Raw genomic sequence first — 17,907 nt, 5'->3', positions numbered from 1 at the left:
GCTGACGCCCATTCCTAGGACCTGTCACGTGCAGCAGAGGACTCTTCTGCACCCCTCCAGCCCTTCCCCGGTACACCCAAGGAAACTGGCTAGTCAACATGTGGAGGCGGCAGCTGGAAGTAGAGGGGACCCACCCGTCCACTCCGACCAGGGAGACTCCAGCTCGGGCACTCACCCTGTGTCAAGCTCTCTGCTAAGTACTTCACGTGATGCGTCCATTATCCTCCTAACAAATCTGATTTATTTCAGAGATATTAATACCCCATTTGACAGATGAGCAAACTGATACTCTGAGAGCAGGCCCAACACTCCAGAGATGGTAAGTGGCAGGGCTGGCTTCAAACCCAGGCGGGTCAGCCTGTTTCTCAGCCCCACGTTTCCCTTGCTGCCGGTCGCCCAGGGAACACCTGGGGTCATAACTGTCTGGGGTCTTAACTGTCTCCCCAGGTGAGCACACATACCCTCTCCTCCTGGCAGAGGACCAGCCCCTTGGCAAAGAAGAGCCTGTCCTCCAGAGAGGACCAGCTCTCCAAGCTCTGGGGCCTGGCACCCATCCTCGACCCAAATCCATTCACTTCTGCCGCAGCCACTGCAGCCCCACATGCCCTGTGCCACCAAGGGCTCTGCCACTCACCCAACCACCCCTTGCCCGTGGACTGAGGTAGGGCAGGTATCCAGTCAAGACAGCATCTTTCGCTTTTTCCGTTTTTTTTATTAATCACATGTTACAAAACAACCATCATTCTTTAAATGCCCAAGCACCCAGCTGGTCCTCTCCCAAAGTCACCCCCTCCTCAGCCTCCCCTCTCCAGCCTGCTCTCTCTCTTCCCCTGCCCTAGCCCAGGGACAGAGTCCTGGAAAGAGGCTGGGGCAGAGCTGGAAGAAGGAAGGCGTAGCACTGGACAGCAGTTATCATTTGGGTTGGGGAAGAGACAAGGAAGGCTAGGTTCTCAGAGACTCCTTTTAGTACCAAATATCCAGCCCCATTCCCCGCCCTCTTCTTCAAATCATATCCAGTAGCCCAGTTCCTCTTTGACCTTCCCCGCAACCAAATTACTTGGCCCTTAGCCCATCCTTATCCCTCCAGCATCTCGCCACATCCATCCCTGGGCCCACCCCATCCCCTGAGCCTCCCTCTGGTGGGGACTCATGGAGTTCCACGGAGCTCCCAAGGATGAAGTACACAGAGACCCCTGGGAAGGCTCACTAAGGACTTGAACCTTGCAGAGGCGAGGCAGGTGCAGACTGGGGAATAGTGTGGTGGTGGTGGTGGTGGTGGTGGTGGTGGTGGAGAGGCGTTTCTAGGCCCACGGTCTCTAAGGTCCCCTTTCCCCAACATCCCCCCAAGAATTCCAGAAGAAGGTTTTCAACTCCCCCGGACAGGGCTCTCCAGCTTCACGCTCCTGGCTGCTTCTCCAATCAGCTCCCAGAAACTCCCAAACTCCAGTTTAGAGTCGTTACAGCTGCCCAAGTTGGCGATTTTCTCTTCGAGGCCGCAATTGCTCTGAGGGGAGGGAAGACACCACAGCTCAGGGAGGCAGCACCCTTTGATCCTCCTGCCGCACCCCTGCCCAGGGGCAGCAGGCGGGACCTGTGCCTACCTGGCACTGGCAGTTGGGAAGGGCTGGGGTTGCTAGTGTCAGGGGCCGTGTGGGTGGGGCCTTGGAGACCCGGAGGGGAAGTCAGGGCGCTGCCTGGGGCGGGCCGCTCCCTCAGTACCGGCATGAGGTGGGGCAGCTGCTGGCTGACCAGGTCCCGTAGTTCGGAGGGGGTCAGCGTCTCCTTGCCACCCTCCACAGAGTACTGGTGGAAGTTCTTGATGAGGGTCTCAATGGCCCTCTCCACGTCACTGAATTCCTGGGCATCCTGAGGGCAGGGGACATCACTCGTGTCAGGGAGGCTACGTCCACCCTAGGACACCCTACCGCCCCAAGGCCCTCAAGGCCAATAGGGCAGAAGAAAGCTGGGAGGCACAGAGGCTCCCACCCACTCCAGAGCCCGGCATCCAACCCGATTCCCCCCACTGGCCCCTGCCCTGCCTGAGCCACAAGTTGGGCAAGGCTTCCACCCCGTCACCCCCCACCCCCCACCCAGGGCAGGTCCCAGCGTGCGGCAGACTCTCTCTTCCCAGGAGGGTTCCTTGTGTATCACCCCTGTGGGTACGAGAGAAGAGTCTGGGTCTCCCGAGCAAGGTCTAGAGTGTGGGGCAAGGCCAAGAAGAGGGGACACAGACCCTCAGGGTCGGGGAGTGGAGCATGGGAACAGAAAGTCCAGGCACGAATGGGCCCACCTCAGCATTGGCTGACCGACACTGCCCCATGGTGACCGGTGTGCTCGTCCCGGTGAGAGCGCTGTTGTCCCACAGCAGGCCTCAGAGGAGCCGATGGCTCATGATCTGCCTGGAAGGAGGAAGACTGAGGGCAGGGGATGGCTCAGCATATCTTTCTCAACTGTCCCCTCTGGCTGTACCCTCAATATTCTGTTCCTTGCTCAGGGGGTCGGAGCCAACTCCATACAAGGCCTGGTTCCTGTGAAGGATCCAGGAGCTGAGATCACAGCCCCCAGACCCCCCTATTCAGAGGGAATCCCTTGGGCCTCACCTTAGATCAATCTTCCCAGTTCTTCCCACCATTCTCCTCTGCTACACACACACACACACACACACACACACACACACACACCATCATTGTCCAGGACCTGGCCCCCTGCCCTTCGCCTGGCAGGCCAGGGTAGAATAGGCTACTTGTGTCCTCTGGACAGGGGCAGCCCTTTGGGTGAAAAGGCCTATGTCTCCTTACCTGCTGGCAGCTGCTGGGACCGGACGCTAGGAGTCAGCTCACCTGAGCTCAGCTCTTATACTTGGGGGCAGGGAGGGAAGGCAGAGGGCTGGGCCTCATCCCTAAGCCACCCCTGCTATTGCAGCAGCCTGGGCTGTGAGCCAGCCCTGTCGGCCCCACCCCCCATTGGCCAGAGCCCCGAGAGCCTGCCCACTCTGCCATTGGAGGGAACCCTTGGAGGCTGGGGCTGGGTGGCCTCTGGCCCCAGACCAGCAAGCAGAGTCAAGGCAAGAGAAAGGGAAGGGGAGGTTGGGGAAGGCAGAAGGGGGCCTTGGCAAGACTGTGGGGTTGAGCCTGGGAAGAAAGGCCTGGAGGAATTGAAGTGGAAGGGCTTTGAGTCAACATCAGGAAAGAAGGAAAAGCAGAGACTGATCAAGGCAGGGCTTGTGGTCCGGAGACATGTGAGTTGAGAGAGGTCCCCAGAGACCTCTCTGTCCTTTGATGTCTCTCTCTCTCTCTCTCTCTCTCTCTCTCTCTCTCACACACACACACACACACACACTCACTCACTCACATTCCTCCCACCAGGGCCAATTTGGGTAGTGACACCAAGCCTGCAGTCCCCATGGCCAACAGGTGAGGAAGGAGCCAGAGAAGGGCAGCCTGGCAGAGGGGCCACACTGAGTGTTGTCCTGACCCCCTTGGGGCTCCCCTCAGCCAGCATGCACAGCATGTGTGAGGCCCAGGTGAATGATCTGGCTGTTAACGACCTCTCCAAACTGGTTGGGCTGCCTACTCCTCCCTCCCCCAGAACCCCATGCCTTCCTGAACCCAACTGCCCCAATCCAGTGCGGGGGATGACATCCCAGGAAGCCTCGGCACACCCCAAGGGACCTCCTCACCTGACGGGGAGATGACGGGGAGAGGGAAGGGAGAGCAGGGGAGTTAGTGTGGGCCAAGGCAAGGATGAGGCGGGACCCAAAGCTGAAGTGTGTCTCCCAGTGCCCCTCCCTGTGTCTCCTCCTAGGCCTCCCCTGTACTTCGGGCCTCAATCGAGTGCATCTAAAAGCGTCTCTCCATGAAAAAGCCCTCCCTAGAGTACGCCACTCTGTGTTCCTCTGAGAGCTCTCAGTCTGGGGACCTCTCTGAGGGTCTCTCAATCTGAGGGCTTCTCCAGGAGTGCCTCAACCAGGGGTCCCTCTGAAGAGTTTCTCGTCAAGTCTCTCCTAGGGTCTCTGGTTTGGGGGAAGCCCCCTGTGAGACCCACTCTGGAATGTCTCAGCCAAATGGCCCCTCAGTGCCAGCCTAGGGGTCCTTCTGAGGTCTCTCAGTCTGAGGGCACTTAGATGGAAGGTCTCAACCTGGGAACCTTCCTTGGTGTGCGGTGGGGAGGTTGTCTCAGCCTGAAGGTTCCTCAGGAGTAATGGCTGTCCCAGAGGGACACCAGGCAGCGGCAGTGACAGCTGCGGGGAGGCGGTGCCTGCTGGGCTGCCCCACCCCTGCCCCCTCTGGTGGCGGGCAGTGCAAACCACAAGCCCCTCGAGCCAAGAAGGGTGGGGAGAGGGGCGCCCATCCCACAGTCTTCGTACCAGAACCTTGTGTCCATTCTTCTGCTTCACCCCTGCTATGGAGGGAGGGAGGAGAAGAGGGCCCAGTGGTCCCACACCACCCATCCGGAGAGGATCCCAGTTCATCACAGAGGCTCTGGAATTTCAACCCAGTTCCACCTCTTCTTGTCTGCGAACTTCTCTAAAATCTGTTTCCTCATCTTCAATACAGAACTTAAAAACAGTACCTTTCCTCAAAGGGCTGTGAGAATCAACTCACAAAGATACCGCAGGAAAAGTGTTTAGTACTGTGCCTGGCACACGGCAAGTCCTCAACACAAGTTCACTGCTACCGTTATCGTCCAATGACACAAACCCCGGGTAAAAGAAAAGTGTGAACTGAGACCATGCCCCTGGGCCCCAGGAGGCACCTGGTGGAGTAAGAGTCACTTCGCCTGCCCCAGATGTCTGTTCTCTTCCTTTCATATACTCATTCATCAACCATTTGTTTATTTTATTTATTTATTTATTTATTTTGAGAGAGAGAGAGAGAGAGAGAGAGAGAGAGAGAGAACCCCAAGCAGACTCCACACTGTCAGCACAGACCCTGATACAGGGCTCAAATACGCAAACCATGGGATCATGACCTGAGCCGAAGTCAAGAGTCAGACGCTCGCTCGACTGACAGAGCCACCCAGGAGCCCCTCCTCAACCATTAATTTATTGAGCACCTCCCTGGTACAAGACCTGGTGCTCGATGCTGCAGAATGATATTCAAAGATGAGTAACATCCCTGGTCTACAAAGAGCTCAAAATTTTTGGACCCACTCTCAGACCACCTCCTCTCAAGAGGAGAAAGCAGGGTAGGGTGGGAACAAGAAACATCTGTGTTTCAAGGAGGAAGCTATATTGGGGGGAGTGGGGTTTTGCCTGGCCAGCCTGGCCCTATCCTGGTCAGGGGCTTTACTTCTTCCGGATCTCCAGGGCCTTCTCCTTCCGGATCTCCTTGGCCAGCTCCCCTATCAGTCTCCAGTACTCATGGAACTTGAGCTCGGAGTCCTGATTCACATCCAAGCTCTCCATCTTCTCATCTAAGGAGTCCACATCCTGAGGAGACATCAACAGGAAACGTGGGGTTAGAAAAGAGAGTTCCTGAGATAGGGAGAGAGGAAAGAACTGCTATTGTCCATTCTCTTCACCTAGGACCTGCCCCAGGCGTTCAGGACGAGGCTGCAGCCCCGGAACAGTGCCGCCAGGGGTCTAGCAGTTACTAACCTCTCCAAACTGGTTAGGCTCCAAGGGCAGCAGCAGAGGGAGAAGAGGACCTGACTTGCAGTGTTTGCCAGCATGCAAATACTCCCACCGTGGCCGATTACGAACCACAGCCATGAAGTCACCGAACACAGAGCTGGGAAGAGGTGCACACAATGAACTGTTGCCTACAGGTAAGATGGGCTCCGGCACACCACGGCACTTGGGATTTGCTCAAGGGTGCTCAGGGAACCCATGCAGGCCATCCTCAGAGCCTTCTCAGGCCACCTTCTTCCTTCACAGAAAGCTAGGGAAATTCACAGTCCTAAGCCACTCATTTGTATAACCCTAACGTAGTCTCATTCTTTCCAGGTCGGTTATTAGCCTGGTGGATCAGGCGAATGACAAAGACATGGGGTATCTGGTTTTCTGCAGGGTCTTTGACAAAGCCTCTCATGACAGGCCTGTGACATCAAAGGATACTGTAAACTGAACCCACGATCAAAGGGTCTGTTGCTAGATGAACGATCACAACCAAAACATAAGCTGTTGAACAATGGATCAATGTCAAACTAGAGAAGGGCGCCACGGGCAGAGCCCGATACTCAATATTTTAATCAATGTGTGAATGAAGGCAGAGAAGTCTTACCAAATCTACAGAAGGCACGAAGCTAAAGCTCATTCATAGAAAAGCTAAGAAAGACCTTTTAAAAAGCCACATTCATGCTTAATCGTAAAATACTTACAAGCATTACCAGTGGAAGGCAAGATGCCCAGTGTAACATTATATTGGGAGGGGAAAAAACATACAATTAATCAAGAGAAAGAAATGAAAGGTATAAGTACTAGGAAAGAAAAGGAAAATTCACCTCTTACTATATTAGCAATTATATAATTGCTAATTATAAAAGGAAAAACCAAAACAGTGATAACAACTAACATTTCAACAGTTGTAAGCACTTAATAGTGCCGACTGTTCCAAGCCTTATGCTAAACGCTTTACATGCCTTATTCCATTTTTTTATTTTTATTTTTTAAATATGGAATACTTCACAAATTTGCGTATTATCCTTGCACAGGGGCCGTGCTAATCTTCTCTGTATTGTTCCAATTTTAGTATATGTTGTGCCGAAGCAAGCACAATGCCTTACTCCATTTAATCTTCATGATCTGCTAAAATGAAAGGGACCCTGTCCATCTTGTTCACCATTGTAACCCAAAGCCTACGACAGCATCAGGACAGGACATAATAGGTGCTCAATAAATATTGACCGAATAAATGCAAGACCAATGCAATGAGGAAGGTATTATTATGAGTCCATTTCACAGATAAGAAATTAAGGCTCATGGGGCATCTGACTGGCTCAGTCAGTTAAGTGTCGACTTCGGCTCGGGTCATGATCTCACAGTTTGTGGGTTCGAGCCCTATGTCTGGCTCTGTGCTAACAGTTCAGAGCCAGGAGCCTGCTCTTGATTCTGTGTTTCCCTCTCTCTCTCTCTGCCCCTCCCCTGCTGATGCTCTGTCTGTCTGTCTCTCTCTCTCTCTCAAAAATAACTAAACATTAAAATAAATTTTTTAATTAAGAAAAATAAATTAAGGCTCAGAAAGATTAAATAACCAAGGATGACAAGCTAGAATCTGCATTTGAACCTAGATTGTCTGACTTAAAGCTTATGCTCTCATTCACTACTCTCTATTTCTTTCCCCTTTTTAAAAAACTATTAGAGGGGTGCCTGGGTGGATCAGTCGGTTGAATGTCTGACTTCAGCTCAGGTCACGATCTTGCGGTTTATGAGTTCGAGCCCCGCGTCGGGCTCTCTGCTGTCAGCACAAACCCCGCTTTGGATCCTCTGTCTCCCTCCCCCTCTGCACCTCCCCTGTTTGTACTCTAGCTCTCTCTAAAAACTAAATAAACATATAAAGTTTAGAAAAAGAAAATCTCTTTAATGAAAGAAATAAACAAGCAGGTCACAGAATAAGGATTATGCATATCTGTCAAAAGTATTTTTTAATATTCCATCTCACTCAGAATTTTAAAAGTATAAATCAGAACAAGATATCATTTTCACAGATTAGCAAAAATTAAAAGTCTGATAAGACCCAATTTAGGCAAGGACGTGAGTAAACAGGCATTCGCATGCACTGGTGGCCTTGAAGCCTGATGACAACCTTGCTGGGAGGCAAACTGGAACTATCTATAAAAAAGAAAAACATGGGGCGCCTGGCTGGCGCAGTCGGTTAAGCATCCGACTTCAGCCAGGTCACGATCTCGCGGTCCGTGAGTTCGAGCCCCGCGTCGGGCTCTGGGCTGATGGCTCGGAGCCTGGAGCCTGTTTCCGATTCTGTGTCTCCCTCTCTCTCTGCCCCTCGCCCATTCATGCTCTGTCTCTCTCTGTCCCAAAAATAAATAAACGTTGAAAAAAAAATTAAAAAAAAAAAAAAAGAAAAACAAACATGCCTTTTGACCTAATATTTCTACTGGCAGACATTTACCCTATAGATATTTTCCCTCAAGTACGTAAAGATATATAAACAAGGATGTTTGCAAAAGGGAAAAAATGGACACAAGAAACGTCCATCAACAGAAAATTTGCCACATAAATTTGTGTTAGTCTACATACCATTACATACAGTGCATCATTTTCTTCAAATGGGAAATATCCTTGGTGCACTGTTACATTTTATTTATTTTTAATTTTTTTAATGTTTACTTATTTTTGAGACAGAGAGAGACAGAGCACAAACGGGGGAGGGTCAGAGAGAGAGGGAGACACAGAATCCAAGGCAGGCTCCAGGCTCTGAGCTGTCAGCACAGAGCCCAACGCGGGGCTCGAACTCACAGACGGCGAGATCATGACCTGAGCTGAAGTCCGAAGCTCAACCAACTGAGCCACCCAGGCGCCCCGCACTGTTACATTTTAAAAAGGCATTTGTAGACCAGTAGGTAAGATGTTATTTATTCGTTTACTCACTCAACAAAAATTCTTACTTTTTTACAATTTCACTCACTCGATATTTTGCTGAGCGCCTACCAGAAGTCAGACACTGCTCTAAGTGCTGGAGATAAAACAGTGAGCAGATTCCTTTCCTTCATGGGACGCACACCTTTGGTAAATGTAAGTATGTGATGGAAGTCAGGTTGTGATAGGTGTATTCTGGAAGAAAATAAAAGAGGGTAAAGGAATAAAGCACAAGGGAGGTGGTCTTTGCCCTCAGAAGTGAGGGGAGGCCATGATGGGGATTTGCCATTTGAGCAGAAATCTGGGTTCAGTGAAGAATAAGCCTGGCAAATGCCTGAGGAATGAGCATTTGGGGCCAGGAGAGCCCAGAGTATAAATAAGCCTTGCTGCTTTTGATTTTTGCAGAGATGGAAGGCATAGCTGCAGAGGGTTACAGAGTCAAGAAAGGGTGTTTTTTCTTTTTTTAAGATGGGAGATATTACAATATATTGGAAAACTGATCAGAACAATCTGGTAGAGAGGGAGAATTGATGATGCGAGAGAGAGGAGGAACCGAAAAAGTAGAGATTTTAGCTGGTGAGGAGGAATGGAGTCCGGCAGCATAGGAGGGCTTGGCCTCAGGGGCAGAGACAGATGCTTCAGGGAGCAGGAAGGAAGGCAGGGTACATGCTGACCTTTGGTAAACTTGGGAGGCAGTACAAAGAAGTTTCCTGAGGGCTGTTATTTGTCTGAGAACATTTCTCAGTGAGAGGGAGACTGTGGAAAGAGGGACTGGAGTTTGAGGAGGGAGGAAAAGTTGTGAAATTACCATCTGAAAGAGCTGGTCAATGAACCAACTGGGGAAATGTAGCAGAATTGGCAGGCTGTGCCAAGAGTTCCCTTGGAGTTTGCGGCCACAGATTTAAAGACAGACAAGTCAACATTGTGTGTCAACTATCCTTCAATTTAAAAAATAATATTAATAGGGGCACCTGGGTGGCTCAATTGGTTGAGCATCTGATTTTGGCTCAGGTCACAATCTCGCTGTTGGAGAGTTCGAGCCCCACGCCAGGCTCTGTGCTGACAGCTTGGAGCCTGGAGCCTGGAGCCTGATTCTGATTCTGTGTCTCGCTCTCTCTCTGCCCCTGACCCGCTCGTGCTCTGTCTCTGTCTCTGTCTCTCTCAAAAATAAACATTAAATTTTTTTTAAATTTTTTAAATAATATTAGTAAAAATGACAGAGTCTGACAAGTAACATGGCAACATCTTTTCATCCAGCCAGATTCAGCTACACCAAAGTGCAGACGCAGAATGGCAGGTAGACTGGTGGACTGACTGATTTTTTTTTTTTCCTCTGAGAGTGGAAATTTTGCTTTATTTTGGATCTGAGAGAGAATGGTAGATTTGACCATCAAGCTAATGAACATGAAATGCTGGACTTAACCTGGGTTGGGATTCTGCCAAAAAACCAGGACAGAGAGGAACAGAATCAAGGGTGGGCCGTGACCGGGGGACTGATTTCCATGCTAAGCCTTACAGCCCAGCTGAGTGAGGAGGGACTGCGGACATGAGGGACATGTGGAAGGACAGGTGACAAGGTCCGAAGACTGAAGGTCCTGGTGGAGTCCAGGAAGGGCTGGAGTGGAGGAACAGAACTGGAACAGCAGGAGGTGATGCTCTGAGAAAGGAGACCGAGATTTGGGAGGTGGGGCATTATTCTGGTAATGACAAGATCTGAAGCAACAACAGAGAGGGCTGCTCAGAAGCAGGACGGAGTCTTTGGAAGCGAGGGGTTGAAGTCCCTGAAAGGCCCAGGTGTTGCATGAATGGTCTGCGTGCACACTGCAAAAGCAGCGATGGGAAGAAAAACATCAAGGCAGGAGCTGCAGAGTTATAAGGGATTCAGGAAGGAGCGGGGCAGGTGGCACAGGAGCTTCCCAGAAGCTGCACGTCTTAGGAAGAGGAAGAAACTGAGATCTGGAAGCAGTCACCAAAAGCAAAGGGGTCACTTCCTGCATTTCCAGGCCCAAGGGGAGTTGGGTTTGGAGAAAAAACCAGTCAGTATTTGACAGGGCTCTGGGGAACACTGCACCTTGAGTGGTGTCTCATTTCCTGAGAGAAGAGAAAGGGAAGGAGCCGAGAAGTCTAAGAATGTAGGGGATTTTGCAGATGATGGACTGAGTCTCCAAAACTTGCTTGTGATTTTGCTTTTTTATCCATATTCACACCCTCCTACGTGCCTGTGAATTCTCAGCAGGGATGAAACAGAAACTGTTAACAGACTGGGATGATGAGGCAACTCAGAGTGGATGAAATTTAAATCCCTACTCTGTCCAGTGAGTAGGAGAGAAGGAATGACCTTACCAGGCACATTATTGAGGGGATTCCCAGAGGGGGTGAGAAGCAATCATGGATTACTTACAGGTCTCTCCTACTCTGAGATCTATCTCTGCATGAATTTGACTGTGTTTTTATTGTTCACAAACCCCTTTCTACATACAGCTGAGCCTCAATTTCCAAATACGTGAAGTGAGGAGTTTGGACTGTTTTGTCTTGGCCTCCTTCCAGCTCTGATGGTCTGTAACTCTCCTGGAAGCCACCTCTGGGTCCACCCCTGTGTTGGGGAAATGAGACCAGAAAGGCACAGAGCATACTCGAGAACCCAACAGCATTGTCTGATGGGAACGCAAAGCCCAATGACACACTTGCACTCACACTGACACAGTGTTACCTAGTTACACACACACACACACACACACACACACACACACACACACACACACACCAGAATCCTTTACACATGTAGTCACCCACACCCTTGTCCACCAAATACCTGGGGTCACACGATCAGGCCCATAATATCACCCTGCCTCATATACCCAGCGTCTGGCAGCCACTGTCCCCCAAAGTCTCAGGCCCAGAGACCCCCACCTACCTTGAGCAAGTGAGGCAGCTGCTGAGTGACCAGTTCCTTAAACTCATTGATGCTGAGGCTGCCCTTGCGGCCCTCCTGCCCTGCAAAGGTGAAGAAGGTGGTGACCACTGTCTCGATGGCCGCCTCCAGCTCAGTCAGCGGCTCGGCTGCCATCGGGACCCTGGAGGACAGGGAAGAGAGAAAGGGAGAGTCAGACTAGGCCAGCCTGTCCCAGCCCACAGGGAACCTTCCCGGGCAGGTGGGAGGGGACAGGGATGGGGCCTGGGGCAGGGGGCCAGGAAACAGCTCAGTGCGGGCAGAGGAAGAGGTGTGTGCTTCCAGAAACCCCATCCTCTCCAGGTCTGAGGTCCTTTCCAAGTGTCTGTGTCCTAGAGCCCCCTCCGTGCTGGTCTCAAAGTCTCCAGACTCCTCTGAGAGGAGGCACTTTGGTCCCTAGGGCCCTGTCTCGGAGGTTCAGCCGGCCCCCAGGGGTCATGAGGCCGGCTGTCTCCAAAGCTTGTTTGTACAGGGACCCGGCCCGCCCACATGCCCCCGGCTGTGTCGCGGGCGGGGTGGCCGGGGTCAGGCCTGCGGTCGGGCCGCGGGGACCCCGCCGGGCAGGGGCAGGCGGCGCAGGGCCGAGCCCGCCGCTCCCCCTAGCGAGGACGGCGGCCGGGCGCCCCCAAACCCTCCCGCACCCCGGTCCGAGCTGGCTCGGGGACGGGCCCGCGAGCCCCACGACAGAGAGGCGCCCGACCCCCCAGGATGGGGATCCGGGACTCACCGCGGCAGGGGAGAGGCGGCAGCGCCCCAGCCCAGCCCCGAGGTGTCCGCTTCTGCCCGGATCCCGGAGGGAGGAGACCGCCCAGGCCCGCCTCCCGCCGCCCGCCGCCGCCCCCACCCCCACCCCCTGCACTCGGGCGGGGTCCCGGGGTCCCCCAGCCCACCCGGCCTACGCGCGCGCCCCGGGACCCCTGCCGTCCCACCACCACCCCCCACCACGTCCACTCTGGAGCTGAGAGACCCCACAGAGAGCCCCTCCGGAGGGGAGGATCCTGAACAGGACCCTGCAGCCCCAGACCCCCAAGAGGCTCCCACGGAGGCGGGGCGGGGTGGGGCGGGGGTCCGGCCGAGACCTCCGTGCAGGAGGCCCCGGACTGAAATCTGTCAGCGGGGAGTCAGACTAAAAGTCCCAGGATTAAATGATTCACGGAGGGTTAGGGCCCCTCGCTGAGACCCCCTCGGCGGGATCCTCCCCTGTGCTGCCCGTGCTGCACGCAGTGGTGGTGAGAGGCCTCTCCGTGACCCTCCCAGGACCTTTCCCACCTCCCTGGGGCCCAGGAGCCGGGGGAGGCGCCCGAGGCTGGAAAAGAGGACACAGGGCGGCCTGTTCCAGCCCTGGAGACAGAGGGCGCCTCTGTCCACTCCTGGCCCCTCGCCCCAGCGGGGTGTCTGTCTGTGAAGGGGTGGAGCTGGCGGGGAGGGGGGGCCGCGGGGGAGGGACCGAACACAGGTCTCCCCACACAGCTCTGGTAGCCACATTTGCAGACTGGTCTGTCTGTCCAGAACCTGCTCCCACCTCAGGTCAAGGCTGACAGTGAGTATCTGCTCCCTCTGCACTGGGTCCCTGCTGTGGCCAGCTTGGGGGGAAAGGGGACTTCAGCAGAGCTCCTGAACAGCAACAGTATTGGGGCAACAGCATTGTAGGGGCAACAGCATTGGGGTGCACTGAGCGTGTGGGAGGGGCTCCCGCGACAGCAGTTTGGGATTTGGGGGAGACAGGGTTTAGACAGTAGCACAGGGAAGCCAGTCAAGTTCAGAGGGAGGTCTGTGGTGGTCCTCAGGGAAGGAGGAAGCTTCCAGGAGATCAAGTTCTCCTACTAGCGCCCTCAGAGTGCTTTCCCAAGGTTCCCTGGATCTCCCAGGACCTGCGGAGGGGACCCAGCTCCCACTTTGCTTCCAGGAGGCTCAGAAAGCAAATGGGACTGCTGTTTCTGCCCCCACCCCCACCCCCACCGGCACGCAGCCTTGCCAAGAGCCCGGGTCCCAGCGAAGCCGCGGGGTAGGAGAGCATGGGCCGTGACGTATCAGGAGGAGAGGGCATTAGGGTACTCTACCCATTCCCAACTCTCCTTTCACATGACCCCCTCTGTCTCCTCCTCCTTCCTTGGCCCAGACTTCCAGACTTCTCTCTCCTTCAAGTCTTTCCCTTTGTCTTCCCGTCTGCCCACTCCCTGCCAAAGTCCTCTCCGAATGGCCCCTGCATAACATCCCTGGCTCCTCAAGGGCTCCAGGCAACCTCTAAGTGCCCCTCCTGGATGGGCCAATAACTGAGCCACCAAGAGCCCTCCCACACACGCGCCCCTTATCCCCTCCATCAGCCCCAGCTTGGGTTCCATCTCCCCCATGTCTCTGTGACAACTGCTTCTCATGCCCAGAGTTCAGGTGACACTCACAAGGTCCCCATTGTAAAGCTGGAATGTCATTCGATCAGGGCCCATTGTTCAGCCCCTTAGGCCTGAGGAAGGACAAGGACACCTGATCTCAGACACCTGAGCTGCCCCCTGAGGCTGTGGAGGGGCTGACCATCCTAAGGCCAAAAGAAAGAGGCCTCCTGGGTTGGCCCCCTCTCCTCGACAAACCCCTCCATTTTTTTCTTCCTTCTCTCCAGTCCCTTGAATTCAGAGGATGCACTCAGCTGTTTACTCCCAGCCCCCAACATTTACCAGCCCTATTCTGCCAGCTGTCACTGTCCTCACCTCATCCAGGCCGGGCCTAGGGGTGGGAGTAAGTAGGCAGGAGCAGGGATGAAGCCCCGGAGGTCTCCTCCCCCCTCCCTGGGAGCCCTGGCTCTGGGGAAACGGTCCACATTTCTTCTCCCTTCCCACCATCACCCGATGGGAGGCCTGATTCTGCAGAGAAGGAAGAGAAACCAAACTAGAGGCCATGGAGATGCACCCCAGGGAAGCTGAAGTGACATGTTCAGGAGAGAGCAGAGTCGAAGGACCGAAAGAGGTCCCAGTCTGCCAATAGGAAACTCAGAGGCAGTGAGATCCCCCCTCCCCATGAAGCCTTGGGCCAGCCACGCGGGCCACCACTCTCTCCCGTCAGGCTGACTGAGGGCACCAGACGGACTCCTTGTTAGGGGTAGGCAGCAGTCAAGGCCGTAGAGGGGGGTGCAGCCCACCACCCTCAACAGCAGAGCTTCAGGCATAGCAGGGTAAAAATAGAGCCAGAGGCAGCTTGGCAGGGTCCTGTGACCATCCCTGCCTGCCTGCCCCACCCTTCTCGGTGTCTGCCCAGGCAGCCAGGAACCACCAGAGTCCACCGCAGGCCTCTAGAGCCAGCCACGGCTGCTCTGTCTTCGTGCCCCAAACACTGACTACCTCTGGCTGGGATATGGACTGAGGGACACAGAGAGCAAGTCTAGATTCAGGTCTGTTAGGTTGCCATGTCATAAAATCTCAGTGAAAGATAAACTGTGGTGTGGCTCTGATCTCGTGGCTATTTCAGGTGTGGGACCAGGGCTAGGCTGAGGGCTCCCCTCACCCTGACTCCAGATAGCCTGAAGCATGGTCCCTAACTTCCTTCCGTGGTGGGGGTGGGTAGGTGAGCTGCACAATGGGCTCAGAGCTGGAGACGGCGATGGAGACTCTCATCAACGTGTTCCACGCCCACTCGGGCAAGGAGGGAGACAAGTACAAGCTGAGCAAGAAGGAGCTAAAAGAGCTGCTGCAGACCGAGCTCTCTGGCTTCCTGGACGTAAGCAGAGTGGGGTACAGGGTGGAGTGGGTGAGGGGTGGAGGGACACCTCCCTTCCATCTTCCCAACACAGCCCAGTTGTCTCCTTCCTCTCCCAGACTTCTCTCCTGGGTTTTTCCAGGCTTCCCTACCCCTCCAGGCTCAAGACAAAAATACCCTAACTTATTAATCACCTGTTAAGTGCTAGGACCTATGCAGATGCATCAATAACAAGGCTCACAGTCTAGAAGGGAAACACTGACACATGAAAGTAAACCATGAACACCAGGAAGTGAAATGTTCAGGAGACAGCAGAGTTGGAGGACCAAAAGAGGCCCCCGTCCGCTGACAGGAGGCAACGAGATCCCCGTCCCCGTGAAGTCTCGGGCCAACCATTCAGGAAGTACTCAGAGCTTTAACAGAATTGCCAGAAAGGATTCTGGGGAATAGTAACCTGACTGAAGTGGGCTCCTCCAAAGAGGTGGTACTTGAGCCACAGATTTCCACTGGAATATTATCAGGGCGAATGTAGACATTTTAGGAGGTATCTGCATGAACAGAAGCATGGAAGAAAAAAGAATATGGAGCATGCTCAGTGGTTTTGACCCGAGTGAAGGGTGCAGAAGAGTAGGCTGCAAATGCTAACAGGGGCTTATATGGTAAAGAAGCCAGTAGAAAGTCAACCAGCTTTGAGATTTTATTAGGCCTGGGTTCCAATTCTGACTCTGGCAGCTTCTAGCTGTGTGACTTGGGAACATTCTTTAGCCACCAAGTGTTAATTTCTTTCTTCTCTAGTAGGGGAATAATGAAACCTGCCTCATACTATTTGCCTTACAATTAGACAATGCTTGGAAAGCTTGTTGCATCCTAGGCACCAAACCTACGGTAACTGATGTTGTTATTACTCTGCCTCATTAAGAAGCTTATTCTGGGGGCGCCTGGGTGGCGCAGTCGGTTAAGCGTCCGACTTCAGCCAGGTCACGATCTCGCAGTCCGTGGGTTCAAGCCCCGCGTCGGGCTCTGGGCTGATGGCTCAGAGCCTGGAGCCTGTTTCCGATTCTGTGTCTCCCTCTCTCTCTGCCCCTCCCCTGTTCATGCTCTGTCTCTCTCTGTCCCAAAAATAAATAAACGTTGAAAAAAAAAAAAATTTAAAAAAAAAAAGAAGCTTATTCTGTAGCCAACAGGAGGCCACAAGTGTGTTTTGAAGAGTGACTCAGAAGAATCCCATAATGAGATGTAGTTCTCCCTCTTGTTCATCTCTGCCTCCTTCTTCCCAATCAACCACCCCTCTTGCCCCTCATTCAGTACTAGTCCCCTCTCTCTATACCTACCTCTCCATCTCCCCCCTCCACAGGCCCAGAAGGATGCAGACGCTGTGGACAAGGTGATGAAAGAGCTAGACGAGAATGGAGATGGGGAGGTGGACTTCCAAGAGTATGTGGTGCTGGTGGCTGCCCTCACAGTGGCCTGTAACAACTTTTTCTGGGAGAACAGTTGAGCAGACAGCCCCAGGGGGCAGCGCCCTTCCCCTTCTCCCTGCTTCCCCCTTACCCCATTTTTCCCTTCCTACTCTCCTACCCTTGTCCACCCTCCACCGAGGGCGCAAGAGTAGTGGGCCCGGCCTGCAACTCATCTTTAATTAAAGGCTCTTCTCTCGCCAGCTGCCGTGTGTCTCCTTTGCAGTCTGGAAGTGAGTGAGAAAGTCAAGGTACCTCACTCCCAATTCACCTTATTTGGGAAGGGATCTTACTCGGAGAGAGGTCAAGGAAACATTACATCTTCCTAGCTGAGGATTGCTCAAGGCGTAGGAAGGCGGGCACTCAAGGTTCCAGCTGCAGATGTAGGAGACTTCAGCTTCTCAGCCAGAAAGCCAGAAGAATTTCCCTTCAATCTCCAAAGAATATCTACTGCGGACCTACCATATGCTAGGCATCGTGTAGGAACTGGGGACGTAGTAGTGAACAAAACAAACACGACCCTCACCCTCTCATAGGTAAAGCCCAGGATGCCAGGCCATTAAACACATGCACGTAAATGCTAGGAATGAAAACGAAAGCATCCTGAAGCACGTATGTGGAGAAGGGTTGAAGATGTGTTCATTCGCTCATTCTTAAAACATTTATTTTTATGGGGGGGGGGGGCGAGCTGGGGAGAGGGGCAGAGAGAAGGAGAGAATCCCAAGCAGGCTCCACGCTCAGCCCAGAGCCGGAAGCCGGCTGGATCCCACAGCACTGGGATCATGACCTGAGCTGATATCAAGAGTGCCAGCTCAACTGGCTGAGTTACCCAGGCGTCCCAAACGTGCGAGTATTTCTATTGCATCCCTGGGCATAAGAAAAATCCAACGCAGGTAGGTCTGCATCAAAATGCGGATGACTGACAGGCGGAGAGGGCGTGGGAGGGGGAGCTGGACGCAGACACCGCCGGGAGAACTAACGACGTTCTGGAAGAGACAGGAGCGCAGGGTACTGGTGCCTCCCCCCCACCCCCACCACGCTCTCCCGGCTCGCGGCAGCCCCCCCAACAGGGAGGGAGATGGCAAACCCCACTAAACAGTTTTACAGGGTCTGCCTCGGCCAGGGTTGGGGCGCCGCAAGGAAACACAACCACCTTCGCCCGGGAGGCCGAACCTCCGCCAGCGGACCAGAACACAACCGCGCGGCCGCGGTCGTAACGCCCTGACGATCCCCGACAGCAACCACTGGCCACGCCCCTCCGTGGGCGGAGCAGAGAGCAC

At 53.7% G+C, this 17,907-nt stretch overlaps 3 protein-coding genes and 1 non-coding gene across 4 annotated transcripts; 1 reads left to right on the top strand and 3 right to left on the bottom strand.

The window, feature by feature from the left end:
- Positions 1-1,366: 1,366 nt before the first annotated feature.
- On the bottom strand, positions 1,367-2,320 carry S100A14 (S100 calcium binding protein A14). Its single transcript, XM_047092811.1, has 3 exons — positions 2,291-2,320; positions 1,720-1,866; positions 1,367-1,504 (listed from the first exon to the last, which is right to left on the bottom strand). Exons 1-3 carry the CDS (start codon positions 2,318-2,320, stop codon positions 1,367-1,369), a joined length of 315 nt encoding a protein of 104 aa, XP_046948767.1.
- Positions 2,321-4,991: 2,671 nt separating this feature from the next.
- On the bottom strand, positions 4,992-12,271 carry S100A13 (S100 calcium binding protein A13). The gene is made up of 3 exons (XM_047092915.1): positions 12,214-12,271; positions 11,451-11,610; positions 4,992-5,431 (listed from the first exon to the last, which is right to left on the bottom strand). Exons 2-3 carry the CDS (start codon positions 11,601-11,603, stop codon positions 5,288-5,290), a joined length of 297 nt encoding a protein of 98 aa, XP_046948871.1. The 5' UTR covers positions 11,604-11,610; positions 12,214-12,271; the 3' UTR covers positions 4,992-5,287.
- Positions 6,610-6,714, bottom strand: LOC124521925 (U6 spliceosomal RNA). The gene has a single exon (XR_006964629.1). It is a non-coding gene; the product is annotated as a U6 spliceosomal RNA (small nuclear RNA).
- A 654-nt stretch (positions 12,272-12,925) lies between the features above and the next one.
- On the top strand, positions 12,926-16,830 carry S100A1 (S100 calcium binding protein A1). Its single transcript, XM_047092914.1, has 3 exons — positions 12,926-13,026; positions 15,039-15,191; positions 16,525-16,830. The coding sequence occupies exons 2-3, from the start codon at positions 15,051-15,053 to the stop codon at positions 16,666-16,668; spliced, it is 285 nt and encodes a 94-aa protein (XP_046948870.1). The 5' UTR covers positions 12,926-13,026; positions 15,039-15,050; the 3' UTR covers positions 16,669-16,830.
- The last annotated feature ends 1,077 nt before the right edge of the window (positions 16,831-17,907 follow it).

The sequence above is a fragment of the Lynx rufus genome, unplaced genomic scaffold (assembly GCF_022079265.1).
Source record: "Lynx rufus isolate CCGP_SWC_20201006 ecotype Redwood Valley unplaced genomic scaffold, mLynRuf1.p SCAF_31, whole genome shotgun sequence".
NCBI classification, from domain to species: domain Eukaryota; kingdom Metazoa; phylum Chordata; class Mammalia; order Carnivora; family Felidae; genus Lynx; species Lynx rufus.
This window is presented reverse-complemented; position numbering and strand designations above follow the sequence as displayed.

Coding starts and splice junctions, on each gene's coding strand:
- S100A14 (XM_047092811.1), bottom strand. CDS start 2,320: ATGGGGCAGTGTCGGTCAGCCAATGCTGAG. Junction 1,867..2,290: donor GTCGGTCAGCCAATGCTGAG/GTGGGCCCATTC, acceptor CCCTGCCCTCAG/GATGCCCAGGAATTCAGTGA. Junction 1,505..1,719: donor AGCTGCCCCACCTCATGCCG/GTACTGAGGGAG, acceptor CCCTCCCCTCAG/AGCAATTGCGGCCTCGAAGA.
- S100A13 (XM_047092915.1), bottom strand. CDS start 11,603: ATGGCAGCCGAGCCGCTGACTGAGCTGGAGGCGGCCATCGAGACAGTG. Junction 5,432..11,450: donor AGCTGCCTCACTTGCTCAAG/GTAGGTGGGGGT, acceptor ATGTCTCCTCAG/GATGTGGACTCCTTAGATGA.
- S100A1 (XM_047092914.1), top strand. CDS start 15,051: ATGGGCTCAGAGCTGGAGACGGCGATGGAGACTCTCATCAACGTGTTC. Junction 15,192..16,524: donor AGCTCTCTGGCTTCCTGGAC/GTAAGCAGAGTG, acceptor CCCCCTCCACAG/GCCCAGAAGGATGCAGACGC.